The 25,357-nt window shown below is 33.3% G+C and overlaps 1 protein-coding gene across 1 annotated transcript in view; it reads right to left on the bottom strand.

The window, feature by feature from the left end:
• The window catches only part of LOC136985462 (diacylglycerol kinase theta), a 208,707-nt gene that overhangs the window by 46,843 nt on the left and 136,507 nt on the right, over positions 1-25,357 (bottom strand). Inside the window, exons 7-11 of the mRNA XM_067282751.1 lie at positions 18,117-18,230; positions 16,083-16,177; positions 15,940-16,006; positions 9,208-9,349; positions 3,708-3,854 (exon numbers count right to left, since the gene is read on the bottom strand). Of these exons, the coding sequence (XP_067138852.1) occupies positions 3,708-3,854; positions 9,208-9,349; positions 15,940-16,006; positions 16,083-16,177; positions 18,117-18,230 (565 nt within the window). The remainder of the gene's footprint in view (positions 1-3,707; positions 3,855-9,207; positions 9,350-15,939; positions 16,007-16,082; positions 16,178-18,116; positions 18,231-25,357) is intronic.

Raw genomic sequence — 25,357 nt, 5'->3', positions numbered from 1 at the left:
TATGGTTACAGATTTGAAAAAAGTTAAATCAGCTGTAAAGTCATGAGTCAGGAAACAAACTCCAGAATTTTATCAAACTGAATTTGACAATAATTTAAATTTATTGAACATAATGGTTACTATAATATATTGAACAGTAGCTTCATTAACAGGAGACTTCAAGCTACAATCTATGTTACTTTTGCTTTGATCTGTTAATTAATAAAATTGTGACTGAGGAGGCATTACTTTTTGATCACCACCACATACTATCAATATACTTTTTATTTTTATCTTAAAAACAACATTATTAAATACAAATATTGCTTAATTTATAAAAAAAAATAGCATTAAATAATCAATACAATAAATTATTATATAGATTAACTATAAAATAGTAACACATAAGTTATATACATTCTATAAATATTTTACTATTAACTTTTACAAAATGCAGTCAAAAAGTTCCAGGACCGGTTCAATAAAAAATGTCTGATGTACATATTAATTTATTGAGAGTTGTTGCCTTCAAAATAAGTTCCTTCTGCAGCTATACATAGATTCCAGCACTTCTCCCAGTTTTCAAGACATTTCTGGAAACTTTTTTGTGACATTGTTAAGCACTTGTGACTTTTTAAAGCACTTTTTAAAGTTGTTAACCATCTGTCTCTAGCTGGAATATTAAAAAAAAATATTAATTTTACACTGACCCAAAATTATTTGTATGGTCAAAATTTGATTTAATCAAAAATTTATCCTTGGGACTTTGTTATTTTTATTCATAGTTTGACCTTGTAGAACAGGGTCAAACTATGAATAAAAATTCTTGAAAATTAATCCCCTCCCATTAAAAAAATAATGAGCATGTTCTTGAGATTGAACCTCACTTGGCATGCTTTCTTTGGTCTGAGTGAACAATTACAGTGGAACCTCGTTTAATGAGCACCTCGCACAACAAGTATTTTGCATAACAAGCAAAACAAATTGTAAAAATTTGCCTCGCTTAACAGGCGATATTTCGCATAATGAGTGATGAGGAGAGAGGAAGTCCCAAATTGTGTGCATGCAGCATGCTCCATCAGTCTGTGTTTAACACTCCTTCTGCTAGCATCTTAGTGTCACTTGTAATCACATATTTTTCCAAACTTGTGTTCACACATATTACTTATAAACATCAACAACCATAGCCCATTATATAATAAACACACCAAATGATATGCCAAATTCTTGGGTCATTAAATTTAATGACTGATTCCAAATTAAATTTTAGAAATGTCTGAATTAAAAATTAACTATTTATAATTATTCAATTTAATATGAGATGGAAACATAACTGCCTACCTCTAGTAAAATTAATTAATTTCTAATATTTAATTATAGCCTTTACATAACCCAAGAATTTGGCATATCATTTGGAGTGTTTATCAAACATATTAGCTGTAATTTTTTTTATTATTTTGTTTCTGCAAATCGAATTCTCATTTCAGGATGGTTCATTCCACGCTAGAAGAAAAGATGATGATAATGATTCATGTTCCTTAACTGTGTATATTGTACAATTTTTTTGAATAAACGTTATACATAAAACATTTGAGTATTTTTTCGACGTGGAACGCATTTTAGTATTTCACATTAATTTATATGGGAAAAATTGTTTCACTTAATGAGTGTCTCACATTACTAGTACAATTCTGGAATGAATTATGCTCATTAAGTGAGGTTCCACTATACTTTTCGACTGATTAGACTGTTGTTTGATCTCAGGGTCACAGGCAAAAATTCATGTTTTGTCTCCTGTAATCACTTTCTTTTTTGTTGCAGTCTGACCAAGTTTGAAACGAAATTTCACACTCACATGCTGTTCCTTAAAATAATTCATTTTGCAAAACAATGAAAATTGCAAATCGGTGAGGATATGGATCTAATTTAAATAGCAAGAAACCAAAACTACATAAGATAATGGCACGAAATTTGGTGGAAAGCTAAATAATAATGTCTATTATGTATCCTAATTCATGCAAATTCAACACATGGTTGATTGTAGTGTCATTTTACTAGTCCTGGAACTTTTTGACTATATCTCATATATTTAAAAAATATTTTTGTTAAATATGAAAACTATTTGGAAATTGACCTCTGGTATGCAGTGAAAAATACAAAAATAAAGACAAATTATATTTATTATATACAAAAGATATATACATATCTTAGCTACTTCTCAACATACGTTCCACTGGAATTCAGGCATTTGTCAGGATGTGGCCTCATTTTCTGTATCTCCTCAACAAAGAAGTTTGCCACCTGGAAGTTCAGCCATCCATGAATACCATGCATCAGTTCCTCATTAAATTTAAATTCTGCATTCCCAACCACACTTTAATTTTTGGGAACAAATGAAAGTCACTCAGTCAGGGCTGTAGGTGGAGAGATCAAACAACTCATATTGAAACTGTTGGAGCAATACATGTGTAGGTGGATGTATGTAGATTGTCATGGACAAGAACTATGCCTGAGGACAATATGCCTTGCCTCTTGTTCTGAATTGCCCTTCCAAGATATTCAAGAAATCAATATCCAGCAAAGGGATGATGGTTACAATTTTTTGGGACTACAAGGAAGTTCTGACAGATTTTATGGAGCTGGGGACTTTATACTTTGCAGATGTACTGTGAAACTCTAAAAAACTTTGAAGGGTGATTCAGAATAAAATGTGACGAGCATTGACCTCAAGCATGGTTCTTGTCTACAACAACACATGCCCACAGACATTTCTCCAACAATTGTGAAAATTGTTTGATCATCCTGCCTTACACTGAGTGACTTTCATTTGTTTCTGAAAATGAAAGTGAGGTTAGGGATGCTGTAATTCAAATCCAATGAGAAACTGATTCATGATATTCGTGAATGGCTGATGATACTCCAGGCAGAAAACTTCTTTGATGAGAGGATACAGAAAATGGTGCCATGTTAGGACAGATACCCAAATTCTGGCAGAACTTATGTCAAAAAGTATATAAGATATGTACATATCTTTTGGGTATAATAAATATAGTTTGTCTTTATTCTTGTTTTTTCACAGCACACTGGAGGTTAATTTCCAAATTTAGATTTATCATTTATATATACAGGGTGGGCCAGCGAAAACGAAACGGCAGAGTGTTCGTGTTCGTCCAAGCAAAGCGCTCGGACAGGTCGATCTTTTGCTCGAGGGGACATCTTTTGCAATAAAGTTTTTGCGATTCTGAATACAACAGACAACAAAAAATTTTAAAAACTCATTTATTTTGTATTAACTAAACAAACATTTATTTCGAAAAAAAACTGTTTGTTTAGTTAATATTCAGAATCGCAAAAACTTTATTGCAAAAGATGTCCCCTCGAGAGTAAAATCGACCTGTCCGAGCGCTTTGCTTGGACAAACACGAACACTCTGCCGTTTCGTTTTTCGCTGGCCCACCCTGTAATATATATATATATGGCAAATCTAATATAATAATATATCTATACTATAATAAAAATAATTTGACATTAAATATCTAGATCAGGTAAGATAAATTTTTATAAGCATTCAAAGATATAATAAATATTGTAATTAAATATAACATTTTTTAGATCATTATTTTATCGGAATGCTAATATCATAAGAATGAATGGATATTAAAATAAATAGTAAGTTTAATAAATACGAAGAAGAAAATCATCATTAATATTATACAATAACAATCTACTTACATCCCTTATCTAAAGTAACTTCACTAAGACGGAATTTATTGATATCAGCAGGATCCAATCCATATTTTTCCATTGTTGTTATCATGATCTCCTCTACACTAGTGTCACTGGTAACATCAATTATTTGGTGGCTTTCCAAAACACTTAAAAAACAGATTGAATTTGTTATTGCTTAACTAAAAAAATACATACTATTTTAATGCTAACTTTTTAATACATTTACAATTCTTTTCTTTTCTTTCGAAGACACAATGTAGTGACGTAAACTTAAACACTGGGCGAATTTTTCATCCTTTTTATTCGGTTGGAACGCTTTTAAAGTACAACAGACTAAACTCAGTATTCCATGACCATTGTGTGTTAAATAACTGTAAAATCGATGATACTAAAACAAGCATTTTACATAGAGAAAAGAAGACATACAACAGAAAATTCAAAGAAAGTGTAGAAATCATTAAAAATAAAAATAAGACCTGCATAAATACTAATCTAAGCATAAAAATCAATGAAAACTGGATTAAATTACTATAAAATATACTATAAAATAAAAAACTGTTTTACGATCTGTTACGTCATTTGCATAGCGACAAATATTAAAAATACTAAAAGCGGGAAAAAATAGCAATGGCCACGTGCTATGTTCTAAAAAAATCACCGCTAAAACCCCCCAAATAATTTTATCGGAAAAGAAACCTATTAAAAAAAAAAAAAAAAAAAAAAAAAAGGAACATTCCCCTGCTAATGCTCGACCAGACATATGCAAATTAAAAATAGATCGTGCTCCGCAGTTGAGGTGGAGGAGTACGAGCTCAGTGTTAGACAACACACCGGAAGACGAATCTCAGGTATGGTTTCACGAATATGATTTGTGAAAGAATAACCCCGTATACTTCTACAGACTGATACTAAACCTTCCTTTTTTATGGAATTTTTATCAAGATTCGTACCCTTGGACTATTACATCCGTCTAAACTACCGAATGAGGTACGGACCAGCTTTTAACGGTATACAAGCTCTTACCAGGATTTAGAAGGTAACAACCTCTAAAAAAACTAATTATGTATACTGTCACGATATTTATTTTAAATATTTGTATATAGTCATCTCTCACTTTTTAATGTTTAGTTGGCTGAAGAGGGGCATCGGCCCGAAACGCGTTATGTAATAAAAAAGCGTTCCAACCGAATAAAAAGGATGAAAAATTCGCCCAGTGTTTAAGTTTACGTCACTACATTGTGTCTTCGAAAGAAAAGAAAAGAAACGAAAATACAAAACACGGTTCCTCAAGATAGGACATTTACAATTATTATATATAAAGTAATTAAAGCAATCTTATAAAATGTTAATTTAAAATTTCCTAATTCAGAGAATTTGTCATTTCCATAACTATGAAATACATATTGACCATAAGTGATATTTAAATATGAGGGCTATTACAAAATCAACACCTAATTAGCTAGTAAAAACAAACCTGTTCCCATAGCAATATGTCACACTGCATACAGAAATAGCAAAATGCTAACTCACTGTCCATTATTTTTTATTTTATTTGTGAATGAGTAATTACTGAGTAAATATGGATCCTATCATCAACATTCCTGCCAGCTGTGAGGTACAGTATTTGGTGTGATATGTTTTCTTCAAGCAGAAGAATACAGCTCTGCCAAGATTCATCATTTATTGTGTTAGGTCTACAGTAATGTCATAAAATTGTGTGTCTTCACTTACTGTGATAACATTACAAATGATAGTTCTATGAAAAATTGATGTAGGAAATTCAGGGATGGGGGCACAGATGTGCATGAAAGTGTGGACAAGGATGATACTCAATTTTGATTGATAAACTCGTTAAAAAAATTGACCAAATTGTGCATGATAAATGTTATTTCACAATTTTTTCATGAATTTCCTCAAATTTTGGAAACTATTCTATTTTGTATTGTCACAGAGAGATTAGGTTTACCACCAGTTCTGTGCAACATGGATATCAAAACAACTGACTGATGTTCACAAAACACTGAACATGGACTCAGCTTTGATGTTTATTCTGTGTTACTGAAAAGAAGACAAATTTCTTGACAGGATTGTAACTGGGTTTAATTCCTGAATACAGATACAAAAATTTCTTTGTGTTTTTGTGAAAGATGAGAAACATGTTACAAATGAGACAAGGCAAATACCAGTCAAATTGTGTGTTTTTTTTTTTTTAATCAAATAAAGGGAACAGATATTAGTCTGCCCATTATAGAGAACAAAAATGTATTTACACTAATTCCCCGCTTTCCCTCAATCTTTCCGCAACAATTAATTATTACACAATTTAGCTTAAAACTAAGATTATCACTACTTACAAACTAGATAGAAAGAGAAGAATGAAGATTGGTTAGAGAGTATACCGATAGCTTAGATTGGGGTCCTGATAACAAAAAATAATGGATGATAGATGTTCAATCCATTTACATCAGAATAATGAAAACACATTATCATTAAATATTGCTGAAGAAGGTTTCCTTTGGCTTGGATGGGAGAGTTCACTTACTTAGTTCTGTATGATTATACCACTTAGTTTGGTGTCACTGTTCACAGGGTCTACACTGACTTATCTCTACTTTCCTATCTCTCTAGGCCTCAGAGTCCTGATTGCTTCTCAGTCTCCCTCATTAGACCTCTTCTCTTGTTGGTGACAAACCCAAAAGTGACTCTCATTAGCACCCATTTTCCCAGGTCCCCCTTGGACAGAACCCTTTCTTTTCTTTTTTGTATTCTGGCCAGTCAGAACCCACAAACAGTAAAGTTCCTGTCATGTGACAGGAAAGGGTTGAAGACAGAAGGAAGAAAAATTATGGAAAAGAAGAATGGAGTTCCTATTCTATATACAAAAACAAACATAGAAGATAGCCACAGTTTCTTGGCTTATAAATCAGTAATTATTTCTCACTATCCTTCTTCTTGGAATCCAAAAAGAAAAAAAACTAGACTGTTAGCTACAGTCTGGTTGATTTCTACTATTTTTTTATATCTGTCCTGAGTCTCTTTAGTAAATTACATGTTAATGTGAGATAAGCCGGGGCTATAGGGGTTACCGTAGTAACCACTTAATCGGCACGGGTTGTTAAAACCTGACCTCGAAGTCATTTGGATGGCTGAATTTCGAGTGGGGAAGTTGCATGGGGTAAGTCAACAGATAGTCAGGAAACAGGTTAAACAAATAAACAAAGCATTTATTAAAATCTAAGGTTAACAATGTCTACAAGGCTATACCCAGTTAAATGCAATTAACAACTATATATATATATATATATATATAAGAGGGCAGCTCTTAACTAAGCCTATTCTCGTAGCAAGAGCGAGTTCACAATGCTTGAACAAAAATACTTCTATGAGGAAATGAATGGTATGCATCGAATGGTTCATAGAAATTGCAGTCCTAGTTGATATGGCGAGTGGTATGGAAGTTTGAAGCCATGATCTGTCTTCTACCAGAGTCTTCTCCTTTTGTTGAGCCAGGAGACAAATGTATCACATGGACAAGTATAACTTCCGTTGGATCGCCCTGAGCTTCCGAGGGCTTGAGCTTTTATTCGCTCGTCATGGGAAAGGAGTCACATGATTGTCATATGTTGATAAATACAGTGCATTCTTAACACCTATGTATCAACTTTCCCACCTAATTGTTATCAAAAATGGTGACCTCCGATCTAATTTTCACAAGAAGCGTTTTTTCTATTGGAATCGTTTACACTTTTTTTTCGACAACTGGGTTAAATTCACAGATTTTACATTAAAGTTTTGCCATATTGAATGAAAAAGCTGTCTTTTTTTCTAAGTCTAATTCATTTCAATCTTGTTTGTAGAAAAAATGGTAGTTCTCTTCATCAATGTAATAACAAAAGATTTTGAAGAGCCATTGAAATAGTATGAATACACATAAAAATGGCAAAACTTCCCTGTAGACTTTGATGATAAAAGTTATCTTCCAAAATAATGATGCAATATTGTTAGCTTTGCCACTAAACTGATCTAATTTAAGTGATATGCTTACTCTCTAGTATCATTAATTTCTTTAATTAGTTTATTGAATTTATTTTTCTTTTTAAAAGATAAACATATAGTTTATATAAGTAGGCTTGCTAGATGTCCCGGTTTGACCCAGTTTCAGGATAATGTCCCAGCATTGTGGCTAGTTTGTAATTTTGTCCAGGTTAAAGGTAAAGTACCAAAAATTTATACAAATTAATTGGAAATACAGAGAAGCAACTTTCAGAAGTGCCTTAAGCCAAGAAAGGTGGCTATAGTGTGTCTTGACCTTGACATCCCGTTCCAGTATGGCACCTGCACTACTTTCTACTCCAATGACCCTACTGCCTTCCACCTTCTATCAAATAAGAGTAGAGACAGGAAGTGCCTTCAGTCAGATGGTTACTAACTATGCATATTGTTTCTTGTTGTAATTATTGAATCTTATATTGTGAGAAATTTAAGTATGTTGAATTGTAATGGGGAAGATGAAGAGTGCTTCTGTTACCTGTCCTAGTTTAACATTGTGAAAATCTGGCAAGCCCATATATAAGGAAACTCTGCTAGGATAATGTGGTACTTTATGAACATTAAACTGTTCAATTCAGCAGAAGTAATTTTGGACATTACATAAAATTCTGATGAATTTGCCAGCAATAGGCAACAGAAGGTCTTGTGATTTGTATATTATAGTATCTCTGGAGAAATAAAACAAAGAATACAACTGTATCACATTTTATTCATAATGAGATTATCTCAATTTTCTGTTTCAATTACCTCATAAAGAAATCCTAGTGTAAATAAGATTTCATTAGTATATCTGTTGAATTTTATATCTGTTATTGATTATAGTTAAAAAGTCATAATACATCATTGTCTCATTTTCAATATCATTTGTAGAAAATGACTTCATGGATAAATCCAAAAATAGAGAATGCTAATAAACATATAAGGATTCACTTTTTTTAAAAATGACTAAGATTTGTTCTCAATGTTCATTACAATCGAAAATATTCAGTTTTAATTTGAAAATACATTATTTTAAGCCTTCCACTCTTTTCCATCTTCATTAACATTTTTTTAACATTTCTTTTGAAGACATGATACAGAAAACATTGAGAGAAAGAAAAAAAAAACAAAATATGAAATAAATGCATGCAAAATATAAGCGTAACTTTATTACCACACTTGCAAGAACATATGAATAAATATGGAACTCATTCTCGTGATGCATAGCAACAGTTAAAAAAACTACATTCATATGATAATGGTACATGAATCATATACAACAAAAATTTTATTCTGTATCTTCTGTCTATTTATAAACTGGAAACATCATAAGTCTGAATCAAGTGTTTATGTAACAAATTTTAGAATACAAATTCTTAATGCTCAGATTAGTGAAGATTCATATAACAAAAATTCTATATCATGATTTAGGTGTAATCATAAATTATTTATATCATTTAATATATTTACCTAAGTTTTCCTTGATAAACTTTAATTGTTCCAGCATCAGCATCTGGTGGCCGAAATCTTAGGTAAATAGAAGGTCTCTTGTTTTCCCGCCTGGTAAGACTCTGAACAGGCATAAATTCTCCAAGTTCTTTTTCTTCTTGATCTTAAAAAAATATATCATTGATTTAATAACATACATAATGTATATTAAAACATGTTTACATTTCTATGTGCAGTGCAGTAAACTAGAATTTTTCTATAATGAGTTTCAAACACTTTTCACTTTTTTCTAGCAATTTCTATAATTAAATCAAAGAACTAACATATTTGGCATATTCTAACTGACGTTCCATTTTTGTTTAACCTGAAGAAGGCCATTTAAAATAGCTGAAAGCATTAGTTCTTTGATTTAATTGAAGAAATTGCTAGAAAAGAGTGAAAGGTGTTTGAAACTTATATTAAAACATAAAAGTTTATTTTAGAAACTTCTTTAATTTTTCATAAATAACACTTATTTTAATATATTTTTATGATAATTTAAATATTCCTTAACTATATTTTTATTGATAGACATGGAAATTAATCATTACATTAAGTTTAAAAAATGGTTCAAATAAAAAGAAATTCTAAAAGATTATACAAAAAAAAAAAAAAAAATAATAAAAAAAATAATAATAATAATAATATTAATATTAATAATTTCTGTTTTGGTTACTATGCCTTGACTTTGGTCCGGCATAGTACTCAGCCACCAGTGTTAACCGAGTATCTCCCACTTAACCCAACATAATAATAATAATAATTACTAAAGAATTAGCAGAATTTTATAAGACAGGTTATTTAAAATTCAAAATGAAATACAGTGAAACCTCTATATTCGTATTATTTGATATTCATTACATTTTGATGACTTCCCCCCATACTCATCAGTATTTTCTGTATTCGTCATCAATTCCAACACTGGCAGTGGCATTACAATTGCATGATAGATGACAGGCAAGTCTCGATTGCTATCAGCAGAAGCATGATGTACAGAGGCAAGACACTACTAAAATCCAGACCAGATGTGGAAAGCTTAGGAACCTGAAACGCCGATTAACGGAATTCCGATCTGAACCAGAAGTCCGCACCAATCAGCTAGCCATGTTAGCTTAGTGTTGCCAATTTAGCTAATTTTTTACTAGATTTAGTAGACTTATAAACAATCTAGCTATGCAAATTACCTACATTATAATGGGCTAGCTTTTTTTATAATGTTATCTAGCTATAAAGAATCAAACAATTTTAATGGAAACAATAAAATTTCAATGTTTTTATTAAAATGTCTAGCTATAAATTTGAATTTTAAGTTGGCAACACTTGTAAGGAACTGAGTCCGAGCGTTATTTTTATTTTATTATTATTTTTTCGTTTTATTATATTTTGTTTGGGGCTTATGTTTATTTAGGATGAAGGTTCCCCACCACTCTCTTGTTAGTAACGAAAAAAAAGAAGAAAAAACCAACTCACAAAGAAATAATTCTTGCGCACTTGCGCTGCCCAGCGGAAGTAAACGGTCCGCAGAAAAAAAAATGGAGGGGGGAATCCCCACACTCACTAGTAAAGAAATACTTACTAAACCGTCTTAACATCCCAGAAAATTATGATAAATATTTTGTAAACGGTTTATAAGCTTTTGTCAGAAAATTAAAGCTGCCAGAAATAAAATTAATGTTAGCAAACTAAGTATGTAAATAAGGGGAGTAACCCAGCTGAAGTGTGACGTCACCTCACAGCATAAAACCCGTACGTTAACCGAAGAAGGCGAGGTGAATTCCAAATCGAGGTGATCTCCAGAGCGAGGTGAATTCGAAAGTGAGGTGATATTCTGATAGAAATCCAGATTGATAATTGGACGATCCAAGGTGTTAAAGAGGAGTTCGAATTGACGATAGCAAAAGGATTGAGGAAATAGGTTCTTCGTATAGTGAGGTGACGGATAGACGTGTAATTCGTAAGAGATTTTGTTCATAGTTTCTAAGTATTTGATTTATCGAAATTTCAAAGGGGAATTAATATTAAGTTAAGCTAAGTAGCTGAGTTTATTATCGGGTTGACTTGTTGATTTTCGTTAATAAATTTTGTTGGATTATTGACATTTGTACGTAGTAAGTTCTAGTTACTAATTAAATATATTTGAACTTTTACTTTGGCTTGATATTTATTGTTATTATTACTAATTTTTTCGGTGCACGCTTAAAAGCCCAGGCCTGGCAAACTAATCTCGAATCCGCGTAAAGTACCCGTTAGGTTAACGGAAGTTCTACCGACCGCAGTTAGTGTCGGTTTCCTAAGATACTAAAAATAGTACTTTACACACTATGTTAGCTAGCTGTAGTTAATCAGTCTGCTTTGTGTGATCGTCATGTGTGTTCTTGGTTTCTCACATTGATTATTTTAAAAAACTCAAGTTCCAATGGCTCCAACAAAGCGCACTGAAGAAAAACAGCAAAAAGGTTATTGTTAGAACAATAGAGACTTTTAAAAAATTGCTAAGTCTGAGAATGGACAAAGTATTTCCAACTTAGCCAAAGAATTTAATATGCTAAGATCATAATTGGAATTACGTAATGTTTTAATTGATGGTATGTCTTCTAAAAAAATATCCTTCTTTCCCTTTTACCTCTATACTGTATTTATTTGGTACAATAAAGATATAGTTTTACAAACAACATAATTTTTATTCTTGTAGCTTTTTTTAGGATGGGAACAGATTAACTGAATATCAGTTTTTTTGTGAGGTTTCGTGAAGAGGTGTAACGGTTTCCGCGAACAGACCGACACAAAATAATAATTGACACACGTTACTTCTAACGAACGAACAATTTTATTCTCGTCAGAAAGAACAGAAGCCGGTTCTTTATGAATCCCAACTTTACAAAAAGGCCTTATTTTTTCTCTCAGTCTAAAAACCGCGCTCGAAGCGGAACCCGACAAAATTATACGCGTGCAGATCTTAAAACTAAACTTATCCTACTTATAACTACAGGGATGAACAATATATACATGTGGATAAAAATAGTTGAATATAGAAATACTTGGTGGGATGCCACTCTTGAGTCCTGTTTGATTATTTTCTTTATCTGCCCGTGTTCTCGGTGAATCTCTCACTCCCCCGTCGTATCCTTCCCTTTGTCTTTGCTGCTTACTTATCCGCCTCGATCGAGAGCTTCCTTTTCACGTCTTCACTCTCCACAGTTCAGTCCAAAAGTGATTCACCTTTCGTTCCTCGAGACCCACGGCGCCTTCCCTTCTATTGTTCTATACGTTCTCTTTCTTGGAAACGATAATCCCACCCGAAGGGTAAAAAGGAGTGGTGGGGAAAGTGAAGGAGGATAGACAATACAAAAGAAACAAAGGAATTTCTAACACTAGTTATATTACATATTAAAAACAATATAAAATATCAGCGAATAACAGTGGCTGAATATCAGTTTTTTATTATGAGAAAAATTGTTTCTATATTTGTCATATTCCATATTCGTTAGGTCCTTAGGAACAGATTAATGACAAATACAGAGGTTCCACTGTATTAATAGATTTTATGAATAATTATACCAAATTTTAATTACTTATCTTAAAATGTTTTCTTTATTGTCTAGAACAGTGGTTGGCAACCAGTGGTCCGTGGACCGTTGATGGTCCGCGACAAAATTTGAGTGGATCGTGGAGAAATTTGGACATTGATCAACTGAATGTTATGCAAAATATTACGAAAGAAATGCAAAATGCTTAGTTACTTTTTTCACTCATTGGGGCTTTTTTTTATTTGAATCTAAAACCAAATATGAAATGACCATTATCAATAAATAATGAATAAATAATAAACAATGTTGTGAGTGTGATTGTCATCCTTCGAAGAAAAGCACTATGAATCTATAAACTTATTTCAAACAAGCAATTAATGAACTTTAGGCTTGCATTAATTTGTTATAATTAAACAAGCGAGTTTCATATTAATGAAGTAAAATTGAACTTTTATGATCATTATTCTACAGATTTTGTATCATTTAAAAAAATTCATGATAGTGATCCATGGAATTCAAAACTGTGAGTTTAGTGGTCCGTGAGGTCAGAAAGGTTGCCGACCGCTGGTCTAAAGCACACATTTTTAACAATTTTTACCTTTAATGAAGCACTCAGAACTAATTATGGTGTGATAATAAACAATTTTTGTCTTTTGCAGAACATCATTTTAATAGAAGTCTACAGATGTGTTTAATTAGTCAAATGAAAACATTAATATAAATTCAAATTATTGTGAAATTTGGTCTTAAAGATGACAACCTCTCAAGCCACAATTAATTCTAACAAAACTGTTTACAACTATCATAAGCTAGATATCCATATAAATAATTTCACCATGTGATTTAAATACTTTCAGCACTGCACATGCATTGTCAAAATCATACAATTAGGCACAAATTAGATACTTGAACTAGCTGTACTTTTTTATTGCACAAATCAGATGTAACCAATCAGTAATGAGTAATTCATCAGATAATTCAGATAATCAGATTATACATCTTTCTAGAGAAGGATGTATAATCTCACTTAAACAGGCAATACCAGGTTAAGCCAACAAGCTGGTGTGGCTGTAAGCCATAATTTTAAGTTATAATAGAATATTCTAGTTTGTCGCTTCTGTCCTCAATTCATGTCTTTTCCCATTTCTAGAATCTTCTCTTGTCCTCATTTCTACTTCATTCAGTTTATGATTGATGTTCTGAACAATCCCGTGGGGAGAGAAACTGCCTAAGGGCCTAAAGAGGAGAGGTAATAGTTTCAGACCAGGAAGGAGAGTTCAGACTGGAGAAGATAGTGGAAAAAAGGAGTCGATCCTGACCATAACAAGAGACTTTCTTGAAGGTTTCATGCAACAAGAATCCTGAGGCTTCAATTAATCGTAGATGAAAACAGTCTCCTTTGATCCCCAATAAAAGAATATGTTAACCTCTCCAAAAGGATGAACAAGGAAATTTCACTGAGAAACATCAAAAATAATCATCATGTAACAAAGGAATTGACCGAGTACGGGTATCCCTTTCTTTGTCTATTTTAATTTTCCATTTTATCTCTATAGTTATAAGTTAGTCTTAAGTTAGTTGTAAGGAATTTTTTGTAATACATAGTTGCACCCATTTAACAAAATTGTAAGACATGGGAATCTTTTTGTTTTGTTGCACAAATCCATGTGTTAGGTCATTTTTTGTTTTCTTGGCTGGGTAAACTGAACTTTTTTTTTTTGTGCATTGTGTCATCATTTTTCATTAAATTAATTGAATTGTTATTTTAATTTTGTAGTATCTTAATTGTAGTGTATTATCACCCTCGTGGCTATTCGACACAACTGCACATTTCACATGGCTCTTACCATACGGAAATATTTGATTCCCCTGGATAGACCGTTATGCCAGTCATTCTGCGAAAATACAGTACATATATTTATTTACAGTGTATATGTTATGGACAAAGTGATAAATACAGGCATTATTCATAATGCCTGGCCATTATGAATAATGACCAACAAAATCGGGCATTGTAATAAATTTCAATAATTTATCAAATTGACCAGTCATTATGAATACTGCTATCGTCTAGTCGGGCAAAGTGATAATAATACGTTAAAGAGTGATCATCCAAAATACGCTAGCCAATCAGCACTCGTATCTGAATTGCACGTGTATATTGCGTTTAGTACTGAATTTGGCAGCGGTCGCAACTGTTTGTGCTCTCGACAGATTCCTATCGGAGGAGAGCCGCTGGCAGGCTGCCAATTGTTTAACATTACTAGTTATTAATTCACGGTAGTTCTTGAACACACGTATCAATAACTAGTATGTATTAATATCTAGTGACGTTAAACAATTAGCGGCCTGCTGGTAGCTCCCCTCCGGGAAAAATCCGTCGGGAGCACAAACAGTTTCCACCACCGCCATGATGGTGCACATAGGTAAAATTATACTATTTAATTAATATAGTTAAAAGTATGGTACTTGTAATCTTTTAAAACTAAGTACTTTTTAAAATACTTTGAAATAATTCACAAAAATAAATATTTCTAAATGAAATAAGTGGCGTTTTAAAAAAATCGTACTCCTAGAACCTGTATCTAGTGCAACGAAAAAAATGAAAGGGTTCACCACAAACGTTTTCGAACTACTGTGAAGTTCGCAAAAGTTTGTGGTGAACCCTTTCATTTTTTTCATCTCACCAGATCTAGGTTCTAGGAATACGATTTTTTAACACACCCTGGTGTTTTGTGTTGTTGTGGAGTTTTTTTAATCAAATTAATTAATGTTACACAATTTAAAATTCAGTACTAAACGCGATACGCACTCAACACGGTACAATTGGCAACTCAGAGTGCCAATTGGCTAGCATATGTTGGATGATCACTCCTCAACGTATTATTATCACTTTGCCCTACTAGGTGATAGCAGTATTCATAATGACCAGTCAATTTGATAAATTAATCAATATTTATCACACTGCGCACCCTTTTTGGTCATTATTCATAATGAGCAGGCTTATGAATAATGCCCGATTAATCACTTTGTCCATAACATTATATATATATTACTGTATATAATTTAAGTTATATATATACGTTAATTTCTATTAAAAATTAAAAATCTTAAAATTAAATCTATATTTAACAATATGATAAACAATTTAATGAAATAATATAAAATTTGAATACATATTACTTACCATAAACATCTGTTAAGTAATAATGCTTCGGATCATCATAAATGTGAAAAGCTCTAAGAGCAGCGCCCTAAAATTGAAAACCATTTTAATGTTATGTATTTTCATCTATTTTATAAAAAATGTTTGAACAACATCTAACATACAATTATTTGTTCCCTTGTTGCACTTCTTGATACTGATATTGTTCTATACAATTTTCTTTTCATAGATCCATTACCATCATAAACTTTAATGAGCTCTATACAATTGTAAATAATAATATATTTTAATTGCACAATTGTAAAAAAATATTTTTTTTAAACCGTAAGACAAAAAACACCTTTATGCTGAGAATGTTTAAATTTAATCATAAACAAACGTTTTCGGCCCATTCCATGGGCCATCGTCAGGCTAACTACATTCGAATACTATTTCGAACAACCAATTTCAAATTGAAATAAACTACAAAAGAACTCACGCGCTGCTATACTACGTAAATTAAAACTAATGTAAACAACATAGAAAATAATAAAATAAAATATGCCAATGTTACATGTATACATTGTAAAAATTTATAGCTCACAAAAATTTACAGTTCTCTAGGCAATCCTTTTGCCGTATCTAATGTATCCCTGTAACTTTTTTAATTAAAAACTTCCAAGCTGACGGTAAAATCGCCGCATCCTTGTAATTTAAGCATTTTTTGGTTAAGCTGGACTTATAAATTTCACATTTTTCGGTTGTAGCTGCAAGTGTCGGCGAATGTACCGGATGTGAGGTTTGCCGAACGACTGCGTTAGTCAGAATGTCGCGCGGTCACGATCCACGTGTGGGAGTGAAAGAAACTCTCAAGAGACAGGTTTTCATTCGTAACCCGTTTATATAACAAAAGGTGCTTACAACTACGATACACTTTTATCAGCGGCGGCGTTCGAGTCTTCTGGGCCTTCTCTCGGAATCGAAAGTCCACAAGAAAAGTCCTCCGATGTTTCGCAGGAGTATGATGGCCCCGGGGCGCACTGTTCAGCTTCTCGAGGGAAAGTTCCGGACGTAGGGACGATTCCGATTACAGGTGACAAATCCAAGGGAGTGGGTGACCTTCCAAAAGAGATGTAAATCCAACTGCCGAAGATCACGGGAAAAAAACCCCGTCGTAAAATCGCGAGACAAAGCTCTAAGAGCCAAGAACCGAGAGAACTAATAACCGAGAACGTCACATCCCTTTTCTCAGGGTTTTTATAACTTTCTTTTGAGTCCCAGATCGAACATTCCGATAGGTCGATGTCGATTTGCCTCCGCTCTCTAATTGGTCCCCCCCCTCGTTACGCATTGTAACGAGATCGGAACCCCGGTCGTCGGATGAGTCAACATCGACTGACAATTCGATTCCTACCGAAGATGTTCGATCTAAGTACTCAAATTCATCTATTGTTTCAACCTGAGAAGAATAACTTTCTCAGAAATTTCTACAGACATGTCCTTTTATGGACATGTAATATTCACTTTTCGTTTAACTATTTTTTTTTCTTGTCTGACGGTTTCTTTTTACAACGTTAATTTATAATAACAACAATTATTATTATTTGCTTCTATACAAAAATTAGAAAAAAACTTTCTTATTTGCACAAATAATAGGCCCACTTCCGAAGCTTCACACACCGGTGTTAAGATCCTTGCCTCCTCCCATTTAACCACGGACCCTTCAGTCTGCGCCATTTTTGCTAACGTTGTTGTGCATTTACCTTTCGCCACGTCATATCTGTGTTCCTTAATCCTTTTACTTAGGCTTCTCTTCGTAACCCCGATGTATTCTTTATCAATCTTTAATTGGTCGTTGCTGTACGGTATCGATACACCCCTGGTTGCTCACTCGGTTTAATTCCATCTTTGTCATTCCTTAGTAGCTTATATATCGAGGGAGCTCTTTTGTATACAACAGTGCTGTTCCTGCAACCTGCAATACCCTCCATGACCAAGGATAGACGTTTATTATACATGAATTTCGTGATACCGTTTGTCAGATCCCGTTTCTTCTTGCTTACTTTAGGATTCTTGTAAGCGGCAATCAAATGTTCAATCGCTCTTGGACCAAATCCCAACATCTTAGCCACATGCCTTTTTTGTCTTACGGTTTAATAGAGTCTGAGTGAAGTTAGAGGAATATTATTTTTAAACCTTTTTAAATTTATTATATTTACCTTCATCTTTATCCTTTTCTTTAGGAGAAGGATAATCATCAAATTCCTTATTTTTTAAATCGCTTGTCGAGGAGAATTCTTCAGATATACTACGTGCTACATAATGAGAGGAAACTATGAAAATATTAGATTGATTTTGTTTCACTAACAAAATTTCACATTAAATATCATATTTAATTTTAAATTGACTCAAAAATATTTTAAAAATACATTTAAAATCCAAAAATTTATATTTAAACTCAAGTTATTGGATTACATTTATTCAAATATTTACCACTGAAAATTAAATTAAATTCATATTTAATTATAAATTCTTAATGTTAACATATTAAATTAGGCTAGTTAATTCTAAAATACATTTAATTTATAAAATATTTTTTATCATAATTTATTTGCAATTATAATCTTACACAAATATCAAACAAACAGCATTATTCTTTTATCAAGCTATTAAGGCTAAATAATTATCAAACAAACAGCTGAATTCCTTTATTAGGCTACTAAGGATAAATAAGTATTTAGCCTTAATGGTCTAATAAAAGAATTGTCTAAAAAAATGTATAATTAAACAATTTTTACAGAACTTCAACAAAGATATAAAGAAAGAAAACCATCAAGTGTTGTATTGATGGACAATGCCCATGCAACAAAGATATGAATCTGAGCAATATTAAAATTGATATTTTTATTGTAAATTGAACTTATTTTTCACAACCACTAGATGCACACTTAATTAAAACTTTCAAGTTAATTTGTCAGTAAAACAAACTAGGGAAAATCATCAAATGTCTTAATGATGGAGTTCCAACAAATTTTACCTTGAAATCTGCACTTTGTTTTATTAAACGCATGTAAAATGAAGTAATATAGGAAACTTTCAACTGTTAGTTACATAATGCCCTAATACACAATGAAAAACAATTTATTCATTACTGTGCCATAAACATCCAGACATTGAGAAATGACAAGATTCTTGATGATGTTGCTTCCACACCATAACTAGGACCAGTAAGTTTATAAGCATTGATGCTAGAAAAATTGTATTTATATAAATATAAACATCTATAAATCTGATTTTTAGATTAAAGCCAAATAATTGCTGAATTACACTGAGCTCTATCTATATATATAATCGAGACGAGTTGATAATAATAATAATAATAATAATCAGTGCAGAGCCCAAACGGTTAGGAGTTGAAAGTTGAAATTTGGTACACAGTTAGGTACATCACGAAAACGCACACTAAGAAGGGATTTTTGAAATTCTTCTCCACGGGGGAGAGGACAGGATTAAAGCTTCTATATACATTATCAAGACGTGCCTAAACGGTTAGGAGTTGAAAGTTGAAATTTGGTACGCAGTTAGGGTACATCACGAAAACGCACACTAAGAAGGAATTTTTCGAAATTCCTCCCCACGGGGGAGAGGGACAGGATTAAGTCTTAACACTTCCATCAACAATGGAAGTGTTAAGTAACAATGGAAGTGTGAAGCAACAATGGAAGTATGAAGTAATAATGGAAGTGTCAACAATGGAAGTGTTAACAATGGAAGTGTTACGTAACAATGGAAATGTTAAGAGCCCAAACGGTTAAGAGTAAAAAGTTGAAATTTGGTACATAGTTATGATACATCACAAAAACGCACACTAAGAAGAGATTTTTCGAAATTTCTCCCCACGGGGAGAGGGACAGGATTAAGGCTTAACACTTCCATCAACAATGGAAGTGTTAAGTATCAATAGAAGTGTTAAGTAACAATGGAGAACAAGAGAAAGCGACGTGCAAGATTCACGGGCGCTGGAGGAAAAAAAAAGTAATGTGTTAGAACATATTCGATTTTCAAATTTAAACAGATTAATTCGGTTTTTCTCGACTTTTCTTCTTTAGAACATTCGATGAAAATCGAAGGATATAATCAGAACACGTCGTGAAAATCGAACAATATTACAATATTCGATTTTCAAATTCGACCTTTTATTAAAAATATTTAGTTTGTTGATGAAATTACTCTTTTTCTTCTGTGACTATAACGTAATAATCTTAATCTTCGCTATCATTACTTTTGCCCGAGCAACGCCGGGCCTATCTGCTAGTTAATTAATACTACTATTATGTGAAACTGAATTGGCTGCGCTGAATTTTGTTGTTTGCATGCTGCACTGAAGAGCCACCTGAATTTCTTGTTTAGTCTAGCTCTTTCGTCTCGGGCAAATCTCGATGCAATACTGTGCAGCTTTCCAAGTTGGTTGTAGAGTGAGGTCGGTCACAGGTTTTAACAAATTGCAGGTGGTTGACATATAATTTAAGTTCAACATCGGCCAGAGACTTGCGTTTCACTTCGATTAATTTCAAGAAGAGAGATTTTTCCATTCGTTTCAGAGCACCTCGTAGACACAAAGGAAAAGCCTTGTAGTTGATGATGATGCACTTAGGTACTATATTATGCACTCTACACCTGAGCAGAAAGATTAGCTGGACATATTGCTTATGCCATAGCAGATTTGCAAATTTAACATAGAGAAGAACATCCGATTTCTGGTACTCAACTTGTTAGGTATAGTAAATACTTAGATTGGACGTCACCCCAACAGTTGTATTAACTCAAGTAAGAACTTCAGATAAGGAGGCGTTAAAGAAATTAAAAGAAATATTATTTCTGCAAGAGCTTTCGACATAATTATGCACGTCGTCCTCAGGCAGTTTGAATAACAAAGAGATTTCAAATAAAATATTTAAATTTAAACAGTAATGACATTAGCCGTTTTGGATCATAACTTTTAAGAATAAGTAAATTTAAAATATTAATTTGCAAACATGTAAAATCGACATGCATGCACCTTAACATCCATATGACGCAGTAAAGGTAAAAGTCAATTGGAAGAGCAACCTTAAGTGCATATTAAGTTAAAACATAAATATAAAATACACGTAACATAATTTAAAACACACGTAAAACACATGTAATGTATATTAAAATACATGTAAAAGACTGACGTGCATGCATCTTAATTCACATTGAAGGTGCAGGAGATAAATGCAGAATTATTGTTGATGTTTTTTAAATGCTTTTATAAATTAGTCTAAACATTGAGCAATTCAAGGGTGGGGGGAGTTACAAAGGGAGAGCAGTGAAGTAAGGAGGGCCTCCCAAATGTACACCAAGTTCCCTTTCTCACAACATCTGAGTATCACCACTTGATTCCAAAGTGCTCCAATGCTGTACCACCAATTTAGATAGGTTGGTATCACAATTGCCTACCGCAACCAAATGTTGGTGTTCAGACATGCGAATGGCCAGCATTCTGGTGGTCACACCTATATAATAGGTGTATAGTCCTGATATTGGGTTTTGCAGAGGAATGGAGTACATACCAGATTTTTCCAGGGGGAAACTCCCTATCATTACATAAAAGTCATCTCAGACTTGGGCATGGGGCTATGGGTAAGCAAAAGGCTTTTTTCCTAAAAATCCGGCAAATCCAGGCAGTGAAGCAGCCGCAGAATGAAAGGGAAGGATGGAGTGTTGTCCAGTCCCTTGGTCTTCGCAAGATGGTAGCAGGGAAAAGGGACTGTTTAACGCTGTTTTTGACATGGTTGTATTTGGCAGGATCATATCCTGCTGCGTGTACTGCTGTGAGGATGGCCTCTAGTTCGGTGTTGATAAGATGTTGTGTTGAAGGTAGTAAAATGGCTCGTTTGATTAAGGGAACTATGGCCATGTTAATGTACTGTTGTGGCTGATAGGCCATGGCGAGTAATATAGTATCTAAGTGAATAACCATCAACTACAAGGCTTTTCCTTTACGTCTATGAGGTGCTCTAAAACAAATGGAAAAATCTCTCCTCTTGAAATTAATCGAAGTGAAACGCAAGTCTCTGGCCGATGTTGAACTTAAATTATATGTCGACCACCTGCAATTTGTTAAAACCTGTGACTGACCTCACTCTACAACCAACTTGGAAAGCTGCACAGTATTGCATCGAGATTTGCCCGAGACGAAAGAGCTAGACTGAACAAGAAATTCAGGTGGCTCTTCAGTGCAGCATGCAAACAACAAAATCCAGAGTAGCCAATCCAGTTTCACAACTACACAGGGGAGACTGTTCCATCCCAAATTTCTAACATACTGCAACAGGGACCCAGGTATATCCCTCTGCCACACGATATGAGTGCCGCTGAAGCAGTTCTGGTGGCCCTGGCAGTGCTCAAGAGCTGCCAAGAGGCGACCAGATTCCCTCAAATGGAGCTATCGGTCATCTTGATGCTTGCCTTGGTGAGACAAACTTCCACTCATGCTAAAAAAGTCTTTGTGACCATTCCGTAAGATGTTACTTATCAACATCCAACGGAATGTTGGATGTTGATAAGTAACATCTTACGGAAGATAAGAAGTTTGTCCTATGCAGAGAAGATGACTTCTTATGCAGGGCCACAGACTTCCTCAACCAATTGCACGCAGTCATCTTACTGGAAGACCCAACCCTGTCTGTGTTAAGAAAAACAAAGAAGATAGTAACTCTCCTGGGTGTAACTTCCATCCTTTTGGGATGCCTGGACCCCCATCCAATGTTGCTTGCCCCAGGCTTTTCTTTGAAGCCAAAACACACAAAGAAGGCTGGCCATTAAGGCCTTTAGTTAATAAGAGGTCCCACCCCACCTACTTCCTCGGAAAAGCACTTTCTAAGCTACTTGGTGGGCTTCTTTCCTCTTTCCAAGTCATACCCTCCTCTATCATGGCTAAGGCAACATTATCTGCTATGCTGGGTGACTTGTCTCCTGATACCTACACTTTCTATAAAATGGATGTTATTGCATTATATCCTTCAGTACCGCCACTTCGAGGCAGTGATGCTTGCCAATGCCCTACTATTAATGATTAAACATTAAATTATTTGGCCTAGATATAGGCATTAGAAATCATCTCTTGATAAATTTAATAATTATAATTAAATTAATACTTAATAATTAATTTAGAGGTTTTGGAAGAAAAGAATTGGCTCAAAGCAGGACTTGAACCTGCAACTCCATTGCACGGTAAACAACTAGCAATAGCATTGTTACCTGGACCTCCATCTGAACTTTGCTTCCAGAACTATTAATTTAGATATAATCATACTGATTACTCACAGTGTCAACTGGGGAAGACTTCAGTGCCCACAGCCTATAACTTCCTCCATGGCACTCACAGGTGGCTATTGCTTTAATTATTAAATTTATCAAGAGATGGCACCTAACACTACCCCTCTAAGCAAATTACTTAATGTTTAATCATTGATAGTAGCATTAATATACAGTGAAACCTTGCTTAATGAGCATCTCGCATAACGAGCAAAACAAATTGTAAAAAAATGACTCACATAATGAGTGACAAGGAGAGGGAAATCCCGGATTGTGCACATGCTTCATCAGTCTGTGTCTAGCACTTGTTCTGCTAGCATCTCAGTGTCGCTCATGATCACACATATTACATATAAACATTGACAATTATAGCCCGTTATATAATAAACACGCCATCTTGTACTAAATTTAATGACCAATTCCAAATTAAATTTAAAAAATGTCTAAATTAAAAATTAGACATAATCTATAATAATAGCGTATAATTTAATAATTATTTATAATTATTAAATTTAATACGAGTGGCAGCATTACTGCCTACCTCTATTCAAATTTATTAGTTTCTAATATTCAATTATAGCATTTACATAGCCCAAAAATTTGGTATATCTTTTGAGGTCTTCATCAGACATACTATCTGTGATTTTTTTGTTTTCTGCAAATCAAATTCACATTCCAAATTGGTTCATTCTGCACTAGAAAAAAAAGATGATGATGATTCACGCTTCTTAATAATGTATATTGTGTAATTTTCTTTTAATAAACATTATACATAAAATATTTGAGTATTTTTTTGGCATGGAACGCATTATCATATTTTACATTAATTTCTATGAGGAAAAATTGTTTTACTTAATGAGTGTTTCGCATTACGAGTACGATTCTGGAAAGAATTATGCTCGTTAAGCAAGGTTCCACTGTATCAAATATAATCCAGCAATTGTTTGGCTTTAAAATTGTGTTTTCTGAATTAATGCTTCAGGAAACTGTGCAAATGACAAGAGATAATGAAACACAACCACATACAAAAAGATAGGATAAGGACAAAGAAAAAAATTGAGAAAATTGTTACAGAAAAAGAAGTTCTAATTGGGAAGGGTTTATAGTTAAAACCATACAGTTTTTTCCAACATGGTAGTTTGGTTAAAACTGTATTTTATGGAAAAACAAAAATGATGAAATTACAGGGGATAACAATAAAGTAATGAAAATTTGAAAAGGTTTTTTACTAACTTTTTCAATATACAGAGAGAGAAAACTGATAATATTGTGTGTCTCAAATTGAGGGCACATATACATATACAGATCAACCTACTTAACAAACTACTTAGTTAGAACTGGTAATAAGGGGCTTAAAAAATAATAGTGCACTAAGTGAAGATCTTATTACAGCACAGCTTATAAAAAAGAGTGACAAAAAGCTATGGAATGAAATACATAGAATGTCCATTTAAACATATATCCAAGGGCAAAGGAGATCTTTCTGGCATTGCAGAAGTGTATGCATGCTTGTTCCAATGATAAAATAACCGAAGGAAATAAATTTATGATGATTTACCATAACATACAAATAATCTCTGATTGTAAAGGATAAAGATAGAAGTACAGAAATTGATACAAAATGGTGAGCTTTTATTACAGAAACTGTTCAAAATTACTGCCTTCAAAGGCAATACAAAGATATAGATGATTGAGCATGGCTTTACAGATGGCATGTAGCATTCCTGGTGTTACAATTTGACAGGCCTCTCATATGTCTTTCTCCTGTTTACCAACATCATTTGGCACTGTTGGCAGCAGCATCCACAGACTATGAAAAAAGGGGAACACAAGCTATAAAAAGGGAATCATACATTATGTAAAAAGCTTCAAATTCTATAATTCAATGTGAGATCAGTTCTCCCACGAGATGGTTCTGGTTGCATTTGGGGCTAACTTGACCTTGAAACAAGGAATGGGAATTTTGGTCAACATACAAAAAAGTTACATGGGTCTATGGAAAAATATCATTTGGTAGTTTCTTTTATATTTGCAGAATAAGCTATGTCACAAATTTTCAATTGTTTGGGGCCCCATTGGGAATTAGGAAAAGGGCAACCAAGACAAAAAGGAGAGACAT

This window comes from Centruroides vittatus, unplaced genomic scaffold, assembly GCF_030686945.1.
Source record: "Centruroides vittatus isolate TY-2023 unplaced genomic scaffold, ASM3068694v2 contig_970, whole genome shotgun sequence".
Taxonomy (NCBI): domain Eukaryota; kingdom Metazoa; phylum Arthropoda; class Arachnida; order Scorpiones; family Buthidae; genus Centruroides; species Centruroides vittatus.
Note: the sequence above shows the minus strand (reverse complement) of the source record. Positions and strands in the feature narration are given on the sequence as shown.